Here is a 14,969-nt window from a genome sequence, read left to right as displayed (position 1 = left end):
ATGGGGGAGAAACAGGTAGAAAGGTGTGTACTTTCCTTCTAGGGGGCCTAAGTATGCTGCCACTTCAATAGCACCGACGAAGTTGACTTCAGGTATGAAACATGAGCTGTCTACATTTTTGGTAGTTATCTGGGTTTTGTCACCTTTAAATTGGCTGTGAGCCCTTTATAGGGTCCAGTTACAGTTCAGGAGCCATTACAATCCAACCAGAATAGCACTAGCTTGTGCTGTACAGCAAGTGAGGCTTGTTGGTGTTTACAGTTAAAGGACACGGAGTAGTGACAGAAGCACATTGGCAAATTTAACAGTAGAAATCTAAGATGCTAGCAACCGCCAGCTATGTAATCCCCTGACCCTTGGCCATAAAGCACTGCCCTTAGCTGAACTGAATGCCTGAGTACACCTCAGGTCTTTTTGGCATGAAATACTTCACCAGCTCTTTAAGACATGCCACCCATGCTGGTGGGCCTAAGCAAAGCCACCAGACTGCAAGTGAAAGCAGCTAAGCATGCAAATGTAGCCTGTGTGTAACACTTCAAACTGCTACATGTATTTGCCAAGCAACTCTGTTAGGCCTAAACATCCATGGGCTTGGGCTCTGTTGCCCTGCAAAGAACATAGGGATGGAAAGGACGTGGGAGTACTAATTATAGGGCTGGCATCACTGGACCCAGTGCACAACATGCAGAAACCAAAGATTCCCAATTATGTAAGAAAACTCCTGGGTTTAAATTAAAAAACTACACCATCACCTGCTCCCCATATTTTTTCTTATATTCTTTTCAGCTTAGCCTTCATTCTTAGAAAATGCTTCCTTCTGAAAAATAAAAATTAACAACTCCCCTGACCTCCCAGTAGTACTTTACGGAAAGGAAATCTCCAGTGATGCAACCAGAAGGGTATCTTCTCTGCCATAACATTAAGTATATTTCTTAAATTGCTGAGAATAGTGTGGGTAATAAAAAACAAACGGAGAGAGACAAATGTCAGCCAGGCAAAAATGACAAAAGATTAATTTCTGTAACCCATCTCTCTATTATGTGAAAGGATCATGGCCCTTGTTGTGCTTGATGTTTGACTAGATGGTGAGATATGTACCTTTCGAATTTGAAGTGGTAAGTCTTAAGAAAATAGAAAATCTTCCTCATTAAAGCTGAGGCAGCACCACATCTGTAACAAATTTAAGACATGTAAGGACAAAAAAGAACAAGGTGTTTTAAAATGTACCTCTGTGGACATGTGTAATACCCCACAGGAGCTGGGTATCACGTTAGCTCACTGCTGACATAAATGCATGGAATGTTTTTGGGTGTGGTGTGTATTTACATCTCTCAAAAGAAATTGGTTACTGGGGCATTCAGTGTATTTCTGAAGTGGTTGGATTCCCCTTCCCCCTCTCCCTATCTATTTACAGTTCCCTTTCAAGTACAAAAAACATTTTCTGTAACCTCAGCTTCCTGATTCAGCTGTTGTGATGTCAGTTATTTACGATAACAAAAGTGAGACAATGCCTGTGGTTTGCGTGGGACAAAGGCAACCTTGTTTCTGTAAAAAGGGACAATCCTAGTGTGAGAAGCACAGGAAAGCCTATGAAGTAGGACTCCAAGGTAGTATTTCATTAGTCCCGCCATCTCCATAATAGCTGGCTTGACACCGCATTTTCTCAAAGGCCACTGACAGAGGGTTTTTTCCTTTCCGTAGGACTGGAATGTGAATGCAAGTCTTGGAAAATTCCCTCTTTGTAGGACAAGGCTTTGGAGATAGGTATCTCGGGAAACAAATGGGTTGGTAGTGGGTAGAGAAGCAATGAGTGTCAGGACACCAGTGTTTCAATATCACTTACGCATTCTGTGGTCACAAGCAAGTCACTCTGCACCTTTGCTTACCTGCCATGAAACTGGTTTAATCATATTTAACTGTGCAAACCACAGGTGTGGTGAAACCTGCAGAATGCCAGTAAACTCTTGAGGTCACAGAGTAGCAAAAGGAAACCAGAAGCTCTTAATACATAGCGTGGTTAGTTATGAATGAAGAGCGTCAACTTTGGTGTAGCTTAGAGAATGTCACTCACCTGCTATTCTTCCAATTGGCATTGCATGGTCCTCGGGAGGGGATACAGACACCATGATGTGGTTCATATAAGCTAACTCTTCTCGGTGGGACAAGTTGATTGGCTTTACCTCCCTGTGCAGCCCATCGTCAGACAACCTTGGTGGTTTGAAATCGGAGTGCCTGGGGTTCAGTATCAAAGGATGCATGATAGGGCTGGGCATCAGCTGGATGACCCTGGTGTTCTCTTGGCGAGGGCTGGAGGGCTTCTGGAGCACCTCAGAAGGAGGCGGGCAGTGGTTGTTTTCTATCGGGGACACTGAGAGAGGATAGGGCTCCTGGTGGTTGTTCTCTTGCTGATGCCTTGTCCCTGGTACCCTGTCGGCTGGGGAGAGGCGACGGATAGTGTTGTCCATAGGGGACTTCAGTGGCCGCTGATCGGGATCTGGTGATGGACGGTGATTGTTGGTGATGGGTGATCTAGAACGATGCAACAGTTCAATGGTTGGGGGGTTGTGGTGGACTGTTTCTGTGGATGGTCTTGAAGGTCTCTGGACAAAGCTATCTGTGGAGAAAAAAACCAAAAAATACAGATTGTCTATATCGTGATCAAGGTGTAGGATCTAACTGTCAAACTGCTAGCTGAGCTTACTGGGTGCTGCTGTCAGCTTGGAAATGTTTTTATTTGTGTAACCTACAGATGCCCAGAAAAACGACATGTAGATGCAGATAGTTATTACTACACAGAATGAAATCAGTACTGTGAAAACAATCTCCCTCCACCACCATGTAATGGTAGTTCCTGGGGAAACGTGTTAAGAGAAATTCCATTTTGAGAAGCTGACTGGAACACACGTGAAGAAAGTAAGGTCTGATTCAGCTGTACTGTGTTTCTGTGCAAATGCTTTGAAACTTACCTCCTGCCATTTGTGTCTCTACATGTGGTTCCTGTTATTGTACCATGATGAGCACTGTAAGGTAGAGGGCAGAGATAAAAAGCGAAAATGTCTCCAGGAGAATATTGGGAAGTAAATTTTAGATGGTAGAGGCTTGGGTCAAGGTAGAGAGTATCTTAGTCTGAAATACAGACTGGGTTATCTAAAAAAACCCACTGGTAGGAAGCTCTTTGTGAAACACTAGCTAAATTTTATCCCTGCCTTGATTTTAAGGGCGTGTAACATCTTGATAAGGATATTTTCACCTTGTTTTATTTAGTCTGTGCTGTCTACTGATGGGTTGTCCCATATAAGCACTTACATTTCTTCAGCAGGAGGACTTCTAGCATCACTTTTGCATGAGCATACTTCCCCAGCTGTGATCCTTAACAGTAGGTGGGAGATCAATCACAGCTCTAGGTCAATGTCTTTAAGAACTAACAATCCTCTCACAAAATGAAATGCTTGACATAAACAGTGCAAACGTTCAGCTTAGCTAAGGCCATCCATTTTGACTTGGGAAATTACTGGCAAAGAGGAAAATACCCCCAGAGCGCAGTGACTAACAGGTTTTTATCTAAAAACAAAGATCAAATTTCAGTGCTGTTTGTTGAAGCCTTGGACGATAAGAGAAGGAAACTGCTGGGTACATGTCAACAACTGAAACAAATAGCTGCCTAATTGTGGCTGCTTCTTTGTTCACTGCGTTTGCTCTGATACTCCTTTAACGATTCTCCTGCTCTCTTGTCAAGGCAGCGATACTTGTTGAAGGCCCTGTCCAGGTGAAGACTCAGGGGCTCCCGCTGCCCTGGAACCCAGGCAGGCATCAGGAGCGGGATGAACAGCACCTACCCAGGGAAATGCTTGAACAGGAAAAGCTCTAGTCCTGAGAAAATGTAGTGCCAGGCAGTGACACAGCACCAACCCTTTTGCCTACTCAATGGGCTGTTCATCTACACAAGGATGCTAAAATCTACGGGAAAATTTGAAATTTTAGGCAGGAACTACAAGGCTCCAGAACAATTGTTTCACACACTTGTGGCCCCAGACAAGAAAAATGCATTCGTAGAGTTATTTAAGGTATACCCACAATGAAAGCGCTGGAGGACATGAAACTCCAGAGCTATATATTGTTCTTGTTTAAATCCAAACAGCTTTAAATACAATGTGGCCAGCTAATGTGGGACAGCCCAAATGATGTGAAGATCAAAGAGGAATTAATTTACAACTGTACCTACCTCTGTGGCTGTTTTTCTTTAAAGTCTCCTTTCTTTGCCAAAATAGAAAGAAAACCAACGCCACAATTTTAGTCAGCGTCCTATCTTCTACAGACCATCCACCCCCATCGCTGTACATTCAAATGCACTATGCTTATTCTTGGCCTGTAAATATAGACCAGAATATTGTATTGTTTGTCCTACTTATTTCAAGTGCCTTGGCTGTGGGGAGCAGCTGTCTTGAAAGCAGAAAGGAATGCCTTGCTGTGCTTTCCACCAAGCTCTCTGCAAACATTAGCTGGCTCTGACAAGCTCCAAACAGAAGCAGACCTATCTGTCCGCTCCCAAACCATGGTGATCCTGAACCAGGACAGGGTGGAGAGAAGGTATGGACCAACAACTTCAGAAGGGGCAGGCAAGGAAAGAGAGGCGGTGGGGTAGCCCTGTATGTTAGGGAGTGCTTCGATTGTCTAGAGCTCCATGATAGTGATGATAAGGGCGAGTGCTTGAGGGTAAGGATAAGGGGGAAGGCCAACAAGGCAGATAACCTGCTGTGAGTCTGTTATAGACCACCTAGCCAGGATGAGGAGGCAGATGAAGTATTCCACAAAGGGCTGGCAGAAGTCTCACAGTCGCTAGCCCTTGTTCTCGTGGGGGACTTTCTGGATGTCTGCTGGAAATACAACACGGCAGAGAGGAAACAGTCGAGAGTTCCTGGAGTGTGTGGAAGATAACTTTCTGGCACAGCTAGTAAGTGAGCCCACCAGAGGAGGTGCCTCACTTGACCTGCTGTTTACAAACAGAGAAGGACTGGTGGGAGATGTGGTGGTCGGAGGCCGTCTTGGGCTTAGCGACCATGAAATGATAGAATTCTCAATACTTGGTGAAGTAAGGAGGGGGGCCAGCAAAACTGCTACCATGGACTTCCGGAGGGCAGACTTTGGCCTGCTCAGGACACTGGTTGAGAAAGTCCCTTGGGACATTGAGGTGCTGGAGCGTGTCCAGAGAAGGGCAATGAAGCTGGTGAAGGGCCTGGAGCACAAGTCTTATGAGGAGCGGCTGAGGGAACTGGGACTGTTTAGCCTGGAGAAGAGGAGGCTGAGGGGAGACCTCATCGCGCTCTACAACTGCCTGAAAGGAGGTTGTAGCGAGGTGGGTGTTGGTCTCTTCTCCCAAGTACCTAGCGATAGGACGAGAGGAAATGGCCTCAAGTTGCGCCAGGGGAGGTTTAGATTGGACATTAGGAAAAATTTCTTTACTGAAAGAGTGGTCAGGCCTTGGAACAGGCTGCCCAGGGAAGTGGTTGAGTCACCATCCCTGGAAGTATTTAAAAGACTTAGGCGCTTAGGCACATGGTTTAGTGGGCATGGTAGTGTTGGAGTTGACGGTTGGACTCAATGATCTTAGAGGTCTTTTCCAACCTTAATGATTCTATGATTCTATGATTCTAAAAAGCAGCAAGAGGAAAAACCGCAAAGGGATACACACTAGTATTCACCTTCCTCCAAGATCTTTCTCTTTAAATACTTAACTAAAGAATCCCCTCATGGATGAAGTTGCTGTTTACCATAAAACAATTCAAACTCAGCTCCAAGCAGTTCACTGCCACGAATGACCCTGAACAGAATAAAATCCTCATCACATTCATTTCTTGGCACATCTGATGACTGTAAGTTGAGCACATATGGTATATCATTTCCTGCAGGAATAGATTCACTCATCAGTCTGGCTGTTCATTCTGAGCAACCAACACTCTTTTCTTGAAGGGAAAGCTGCGAAAGGGAATTCAGCTCCCAGGAAAATTGCTGACCTATCTGATCCATATAGGGATGGGTGGGGCTGCACGCACTTTGGGAGTGAACAATTGCTGGCGTGACAATCCCCAAGATTGGCACTCTTTGCTCACCCGTAAAAGAAGTGCAGGGAATGACAGTGTAAGGTTCCTGTGTGGCATCCCATCAAATGACTCAGTGCTGAGTCAGAAGGACCACTGGAGATGTGGTAATTCACTCTCCGTTGCTCATCCCTTTACAGGGACAGAGACCAAGGCTCACAGGGCAGATTCCAAGCCGATGCCAACGCATCTTGGAGAAATCCTGAACCACTGTCAACTAATTTCAAACAGTCAAACCCACTTTGCTTAAGCTAGTAAAAAGCCACTAGATGTAAATGTTGGTCTCATCTGATTCTGGATTAACTAACTTAAAATGAAAGCATTTAGAAGCAGGATTATAAGTATATAATCTATTAGGAAATGGGCAAAAGAGCCCGTAAAAGAAAATGGAAAAAGATCACTGGAGTAAGAAGGTATTCTAAAAACGATCCATAACCTATGAAGTTTAAGCACTCGAAATTGTGCCAAAGTAACACTTGATCCCTCTGTTACAGGTTGTGAGTTAAGCAGGGTTAAGCTGTGCTTCTCACATTCATTCTCCTTTTTTTACTAAGTTGCATTCTGCTGAGGAAAAATGGTGAACTTAATTGTGCTAGTTTCTCCCAAGTGACTCTGTGAAACAGGAAGAAGAAAGAAGGAATGTCAAAATACATAAATAAATAAATTCACCTGCCTATAAATTCTTGGAACAGAGATTTTCTGATTGGTCAGAGTCTTGTGGCAGGCAAGGTGTAGTTTCTTTTGCTTGTTTTGAAGTTCTTCTCACAGCAAAACAAGAACTAATTTTTGTCATTACAAAGAAAAGTTTTAAGTAATAGCAGAGAGTTCTCTAAGCAAATACAGTGGTACTATCAGCAGCCAGAGTATTGTGAAGAAGAAATCAAAGTTGTTTCTTAATCATCCTGTGCTCTGACAGAAGTTGGACTAGATTGCAAAGGACTTGGGTGTTAAGTGACGCACATGAAAAGCCAACTCAACATCCCTGTGAAATTCTGTCTAGAGTGAAAGTTCCTCCATATCTTTAAAGTAGGAGTGTCTGAGAGGGCAGCTAGTATTTATGTTTGAAATTTAGAAAGGAACACTTGTGGGTGAATGCCAAGCTTCAGGAAAAAATGGAGATTTTTATAATGGTCTCTGGAAAGTGCCTATCTTAATAGACTAGGTAACTGTCTCTTGCACAACTCTGCCAATTCAACCTCATCCTGATCTGTAGCACCCTCTTCTAATCTGAAATATTTACACAGCTGTGTGGAAACGCTCCTTATCCCACCTGCAGCTGTCCTGCTCTTGTCTTAGTCTTAGAGTTTTGCTGGTGCCATTTGATTCTGGCTTGCTCTGGCTGGCCATGGGCAACTTGTACAGGTCTGACAATACCCTGAATCTTCTCTTGCAATCCCACACTGAATCTTGAAATAATTTGTGCATCTTTTCTCCAGTTAGCAGACACTAGGGCGATATCCTAACTCACTTCTGTTCTCTTCTCCTCTTTACTTAAAAAAGGAATAACACTACTTTTTCCTAGATTTTTTTTTTTAAATTGAAAAAGTGGATTTTGCCTGATGCTTTCATGGAAAGGACCTTTTAAAAGGCTTTAGGCTTTATATTTTTCTGTTATTGGAGAAAACCAAGAAGTACTTTAGCATGTATATTTTTAAAGAAAATAAAACCTCAATTTTCCATTGAAGGAAGCATACTTACATTTTGATCTGTACTAATACTAAGTAGAAGAAGCCCAAATCTGCAATTCCACAAACATATCTATTCTTTCTTCACCATCTCTGACAGGCATGGTATGTGTGGACACTACTAGAAAGCTAACTAATAACCTAAGCAAGTAATTCTGATAGTAAAAATGAGAGAAAACCTGCAGAAAAAACCTTCTCTCAACATGTATTGTTCAATCAGCTCAAAAGCTGAGCAACAAGATGGGCTCAGTGCTAGGAACTCTGGCATGATGCGATGACAGACTGGCTGTTGAAGTGACTTTGAGTTAGATGTCGCTCTCTGAGGCTGCCTTCTTCCTTGCTTGCAAACAATTGCAACTAGTTGCATCTCCAGGATACTAAAAATCCATGAAGCATCTTTGTCTACCTAATTGGGAGTGAGGAAAAATGAATCAATAGGATCAATAAAACTTTCTGGGATTTTTTTAATCTGCATCTGGCACAGCTTTTAAGCAGGCTTTGGAAACAGGACAAAATAATAGAAGACAAATGGAGAATAGACAGTTGACTTCCTAGACTAGTTGATTGTTTTAAAGCTATGGAGACAAAGGGAGGAGAGTAGCTTTATTTAAGTAACTTTGGAGCAAGAAAATGACACAATTCCTCACAGCCTTACTGTATTCGCCTATATAATGGCAGCTCCCATAAGAATGAGACAGTTACCTTCATCATGATTCTGGTGTAATATGACCTCTGGCTGAGCATGGATAGAGTTCCCAGGGTGGAAAAAGGGTGTGAAGAGCATACGAGCTTTCCTTTGCTTCAGGATATGCTGAAGGAGTTCATACAAAACATCACCTGAAAGACAAACAGCAGGAAAAAGGAAATGAAAACCTACATACTGCTGAGAAGACTCATTTAGCCATCTCATGCATGAACTCATGGTTCCTGGGTGCTATTTTCAGACCCAAAAATGCTTGCAGTAAAATCCTACATTTCACTGTTTTGCAAGGCTCTTCCCTGAAAGGAAAAAAAGAAAAAGAAAAGCTGTACATCACGCCTCTGTGACTGTGGAAAAATGGGAGAATGACAAGACATGCTTTTTATTACCCCAATACAGATTTTTTTTTCAGGCTACATGACTGCCCATCCAAGAGCTCCAAACCTTTACAAGCAGTAGTTAGTTCAGTGTCCCACCCTCTCTCATCACAGCCTCAGTTTTTTAGATACCTTAGGACACAGAATTCTTAAATGTAGAGCCCATGATTTATGCAGTGAGTTGCTGGGAGCAAAGATGGTGCTCTTCTTTAATTACTGAACAATTTAGGCTTTATGTGGGGCGGAAACAGAAGATGCTGTAAAGCCTCTCCATGCAACACTGGTGCCTCGAGGCCAGAGGCAGTGTGCTACTCAGATATGCCATTCTAGGAAATCCACAGGAGGAAGAACTCTCACTTTGAGAAGTTACTTTGGGATGGACTCAAAGACTCGAAAAGAATTGAGAGATTTAACTATCCTGAACACCCTTGCTGTGGCGACAACTCCTGGAGACACTCAAGTGCTACAGGTGCCTTAGGAACTTCTGTACGTCACTGTTGGTGTCATGGGTTGGACTCCTGAAAAGCCCAAATGGGATCCCAAAGCTAGTTATTTCTAGTTACTAGAATCTGTATGGAGCTCACTGCAACAGGCAATATTAGACCACAGAAATGACGCAGACTAAGGAACAAAATCCAGTGGATTTGGTGCTCTGTATGGGCGAATATAGTCTGTTAGTTGCTATTGTATCACTCTTCCGCAGAAATGTCTGCAGCGAATTGCATGTCACCAAGTTCTTGCGTGAATTGATCCAGACACTTGTTTCTTTTTGGGGTGCAGGCAGGCTGTTCCTCGCTTCCCCCTACCCCATGCCCTGGCACCAGAATTGTTATATCTTTCCTCAGTGGAACATATCACCGCAATATCAAGGAGACCAATGGACTAACGCTAACAATGCTTATTTTGTATCTTTTTATGTATTACGTCTTGAACTGATGCCCTTCCAACAACAACATCTACATGAAACACCTCGGTAATGTTGATGTAACTGGTTGCACATTTCAAAGCGAAAATGTACAATACAGGGTAAGAAGTCTCTCGACTTTAATTCTGCTTGCTCTCTTCTGTTTGTCACTGCTCATATTACAGAGGAACAGGTTGCAGCAATAACATATTATCTGAAAAGGAACTTAGTGAAGTTTTGCTTAGGAAACCTTGGATTTTCTGGGAGAGTTTTCTCAAGTGTGTGGGTTTTTTTTAGTAGTTGTTTCTACGAGATTGTAAGCTGTGCACCATTTGTCCCTTGTCTCTATAAACTGCCAATGCTCTATTTGTGGGCAAGTTTAGTGCCTTAGTGTGAAGCAGTTAAAGCCATCCTGCTTTCCATAGTTCAGCTTCCTTTATTTTTAGCATCTTGGCTGCTTTTACTGTCTCAGCAGTGACTTTAGGGCATTTTTAAAAGGTGATTGCAATACCTGAAAATCTAATTAAAAACAAAGCCTCGAGAACCCAGTTACCCTTTCCACGTTTAGTACATGAAAGGCTAAAAAGTGATTTTACCACATAATTTGCATCTTTGAATGCAATAGTGGCATAATCATAACTAGTGCTGTAACACTCCAAGCAATAAGGTAGCAAATTTGTAGCTCTTTTGATTTGGCCTGACAGACTAGTGAAAAAGTCTATAAAGCTGGCTGTCTTTTTTTTACCTAACAAAACAGTTATGCTTCTGCCCCACTCAGATGCAGTAATGCTAGTTAAGAAGGTGAAAAGCGTTTTGCACTCTCTCCCTCCTCTGCTGCCTCCCTTCCCTGGCCAGCCCTAAATAGGAGAATAGGTGTGGGGTTGTGAGCTCACTTTATTGCTAGGACCGCTGCGGGGGAGTGGATGTGGTTCTCCGGGTTTAACCATGAGGGGAAAGGATACAGCTTTTATGTAGCTACACTCTTGAAGAACTTAATGCCTCTATGGCAAACATTATTTCATAGTTCTTAAATTTCACATACAGTTAATTTCTGGGAAATGTTGAGGTAATGTCCCTTTACCTACAGTCATCTAAATTTTTAGGCACTGACTCAGATAACCTCTAAAAGGTTTATTATTAGTGGGGAATACCTGGAGAGAAGGAGGAGAGAAAAAGCAAGGGAGGAGGCCTTTGGTTTGGTTATTTCATTCCAAATTTAGGTAAATAACAGCTTAACCTTTTGCATAAAGTGAGGATTTGCAAGCTAGAGGCTCTTCTTTCGGAACGCTCTATCTCCAGCCCACTAACATTTTAATCCTACTCATTTCAAGTGCCCTCACCGCACACACGGGGAAGAGCAGGGGCATAACCTGTAGGCAGCAAGGCATTGGGATGATAACGGGAGTTGCAGACAAGATACACAAAGGTGTCCCTTACAGTCCTTGCTCACATCCCCACTTTCCATACTTCTTTTGCCTTAAGCAGGGCTAATTTTTTAATAAAATGATTCGAAATGGTGTATCAGAATTTTAAAAAAAGACGTTTCTAGGCATCAGTTTTCGCTACTGTATTTCACTGGCAGCAGACATTAATGTTTGGCATCTTCTTTCATACAAAATTAGTCCTGGATTTGAAGCACATGCTTAAAAAACTTCGTATACACTAAACATAAGCCACAGTTTGTGAGGCAGATTCTGCAGGAGGATGGTTGTGGGAGTGCGTTCAAGGGAGTCGCCAAGAAGCTTCATGCAGAATTAGTGCCACGGCTTGTTTATCAGCTGGATCCAAGCAGCACCAGCTGTACTTCTGCACCTAGTGAGCCTTGCACTGGAAGCCTCCTCACAGCAATTCTGTCACCGCTTCGACCAAACTCTTTGATCACCTATGGTGATTGAATTACGAGCCTTTATATGTAACAGGAGTACCTTGTATGGTCACAAAAGAAAAGCTCACAACTCTCATTTCGAACCAATAACTCATATTTAGTTAAACACCCCTGACAAAGGAGGGCAGAGGCTTACTCTGACTGTAAAACTGTAGCAGACAGACTGCAGGGGATACAAATACAGGCAGGTAACATACACATTTCTAAATCTTCTTCGTGAATAAATGAAGACATAATTTGAGCAACAGGCAGACTGATTGACACATCTGTCTGTGCTGTGCCTTGGGGTGGACTCCAAGCACGTGAGAGAATATGGTAAAGTAAAGGAAAGCCCACAGGGGATGTTAAATAGAGGAAAGGTCCCCCAGGGAGGAGGTTTGCAGTCACTTTTAGTGGCACGTCAGCCAAGCCAACTGTGAGGCAGAATGCTAATATGAGCTTCTTAAGAGGCTGGAGCACTTGGTTAACTTGCTGCTGTAGTTGGGTTTGTGAAAAGATAAGTTTTTACAGGGAAGAGCTGGAAGTCACAAAGTGCTGCCAGAGAAGCTTGCTTTCTGGCAGTTCTGCAGGGAGTTTTAACTAGAAACAGGTTGGATGCTTGGGTTTGGGTTTGGATTTGCATTCAAATTTGCCTACAACTCAGGTGTATAAGAATTTCATTCCCTCCTTGTCCTTTTTGTCCTTGCCTCATACAAGTGTCTTTGTCTTCCTTCTCCCCTTGCCCAGTCCACCCCAACAAACGTGACTGTTTCCTCCTATGACGCACTCCCGATTTCATTGCAGCTTCCTCTCTCTTTTCAATCACAGCTTCTGTAAGTAATCCTCACCTGAATGAGGAGACCTGTATCGAAAGTCCTCTTTGGTCAGGAGCAGCAGAGCCTTGCCATTCATCTCAAAAGTGTTGCTCTCAATCGGCCTCAAGGAAAACTCCTTCTCCGCCCACCTGAGCCACTGTGCCACGTCATCCCTGCTCCAGTAAACGGGCTGCAAACCTGTGGCAGGAAGAAACCATGACTGTGTTACCAAATTGAGACAAGGCATGGGAATATAGGCCAACATCAGTGAATCCCCCTTTCTCCCCACACCATAATGTGCAAAGTTTCAGGGGAAGGTGTAGGAGAGGGATGTCACGTTGACGCAGAATTACTCTAAGCACCGGACTGTGAAATACTTCATTAGTTTAGGCACCTTGGTTTATCTGTGACATGTTGAGAAACAAGAACTGCCTCAGCATCCTGAAAAAAGCTTCTAGGACATTATTTCATTCCAGGTTTCCACTGTGAAATGGGATTTTCCTCCAGCTGTTCCTTCTGAGGTGCAGAGCAGGCAGGAGGCAAAGTCCTTGGCCCCATCCATCCTTGGTGTGTATCCTTTCACAGAAGAGAGGCATGCTCTCTCTTCATGCCCCTTGTAAAGTCATTGATCAAGAATAATGAAAAGTAGTCAGAGGCAAGAGAGCTATGGCCATGCTTCCCTCTAGGTGGCTGGGGTCTGTAAAGAAGGGCTGCTTCACACAGCCCCTGTAACAGTGGGTCTGTAGGTGGTTATCAGTGCGGGTATGGTTGAGAAAGGTGTGTTGGGACTGGCCCACCCCTCCCGCACATGCCGTTATGCTAGCTGATGCTATTCCCACACTGCAGGGGAAAACAAGCACTGAGGCTGGGGCACCTTTAGCACTGCTTTAGCTTGTGTTTCCTGTATGGCGATAAAATTACCAGTGTAACTCTGCCCATATAAGGGTGGTATGCCATTTTATAGTAAAATAGCAGGTATGTTCAGTTTGGGCACAGATTTTCCAGGGCTCCAAGGAGAATCTGGCACGCTTTTCTCCCAGCCAGCTCGTACAGCATATACAGACTAGACTACTGTGTTTACTCACAAGGGTCCAACCAAGTTACCATGAAAGTCAAGGACCTTTTGCTGCTACCTTTATTGGGTCCAGGCAGAGAGGCTTGGGAGGTGTGACAATTCAATGTCTGTTTTACAGACAAATTTAAAATAGCTTCCTTCCCCTGGAGAGAAGGCAGCACGGTGAAGAGCTGTTTATAACCAGGTAGAGAGATTATCTCCAATCCACTGGGAGATAAAAACTTTCTTTCCTTTTCCTCCTTGTGAGATGAGTCATTGTTTGACTTGCTACAATGTGTTGCGTAGAAATGAAAGCTTCACAGTGTGCATAGGAACATAAAATTTGCTGTATCTGATCAGATCTCTGGTACACAGCCTCTGGCAGGGGCTAATACCTTCTGCTTCAGAGGAAGACGAACCTCCCTTCCTCATATTGCACCTGGCTGATTGAATGCTGCACATGGGAAGAAATTTCCTTCCTGGCACACCATTCTCTGAGATATGATTACCCTCCTCCTACCAAGCACTAAAAGAAACCTGGGAGAGTGGTACCGCTCTGTTTTGTTTTGGTTTTTACTTCTTTAACAGATAGGCAACCCTTTTTTTCTGTTTTAGCAAGAGGTCACATGCAGTGAATTGCATTCTGCTGCTATGCCAGATTCCCAGACAGCGGCTTTGGAAAGTCCCAGAGCCACAGCTGCATACAGAACTGAATCTCAGTCGAAAAGGAATTGAGATCGGGCCTGAGAAAGGGTCAGAGCTGACATAAGGAAGGGACGTCTGCATGGCAGCAGCAAGAATTTCCATTGGCTTTCAACTGTACTGTATTATGTACCACACAGAAACAAGAAGTAGCATTTATTTACTTATGAAGGCCTTAAATTCTCTTCCCCCTATTGAATTAGGGTCTGATTACTGGGGTCAGAGTTTTCTGTATGACCTTTCTTTTTGAAGAGACTGGGGTGAAGTGTAGATCTGCTCAGAGACATGCGAACCGTCGTCTAAAATGCCAGAGTGAGGTTCATCTTTTGCTGAACACGGGGTTATTCCTGCAGAAAACACACTCCAGACCCCAGGTCGCTGCACATTGACTGCAGCTAAAAGAGAAAGAAGTCAGACGTGATGCAGCCAGACCACAACTTATGAAAGGGTTTAAAAGACCATCTGAGGAGTGCTTGAAATCTCATGTGTGGTTTCTTTTGCCTCCCCCTTTCCCATGCCATGCAAGTAATAAGTTGCCCAAAGGAGCACTGTCATGTGGAAATCTAACCGGACTTCTGATGTGCACTTCACAAGATGAGGCACGAAACAACACAAAACATCACTGGGAAAATCAGGCCGACGCGGACAGAGCTATGTGATAACTTCACATGATGTGCATGCTCCCCTACAGATAACAACATAATAAATAAATCACTCCCTGTACAAGCATAAATCATCATTTCCCATGTCCTGGTGACAGTGTATTTTTGCAT

At 43.5% G+C, this 14,969-nt stretch overlaps 1 protein-coding gene across 2 annotated transcripts in view; it reads right to left on the bottom strand.

The window, feature by feature from the left end:
- ETV6 (ETS variant transcription factor 6) overlaps positions 1-14,969 on the bottom strand; it is a 139,626-nt gene that overhangs the window by 22,503 nt on the left and 102,154 nt on the right. For both annotated transcript variants that reach the window (XM_075162366.1, XM_075162374.1), the window contains exons 3-5: positions 12,474-12,638; positions 8,483-8,617; positions 2,072-2,614 (exon numbers count right to left, since the gene is read on the bottom strand). In XM_075162366.1, coding sequence (XP_075018467.1) covers positions 2,072-2,614; positions 8,483-8,617; positions 12,474-12,638 — 843 coding nt within the window. The remainder of the gene's footprint in view (positions 1-2,071; positions 2,615-8,482; positions 8,618-12,473; positions 12,639-14,969) is intronic.

Source organism: Calonectris borealis, chromosome 1, assembly GCF_964195595.1.
Source record: "Calonectris borealis chromosome 1, bCalBor7.hap1.2, whole genome shotgun sequence".
Taxonomy (NCBI): Eukaryota; Metazoa; Chordata; class Aves; order Procellariiformes; family Procellariidae; genus Calonectris; species Calonectris borealis.
The sequence above is the reverse complement of the archived record's forward strand: the minus strand, read 5'-3'. Positions and strand labels throughout refer to the sequence as shown.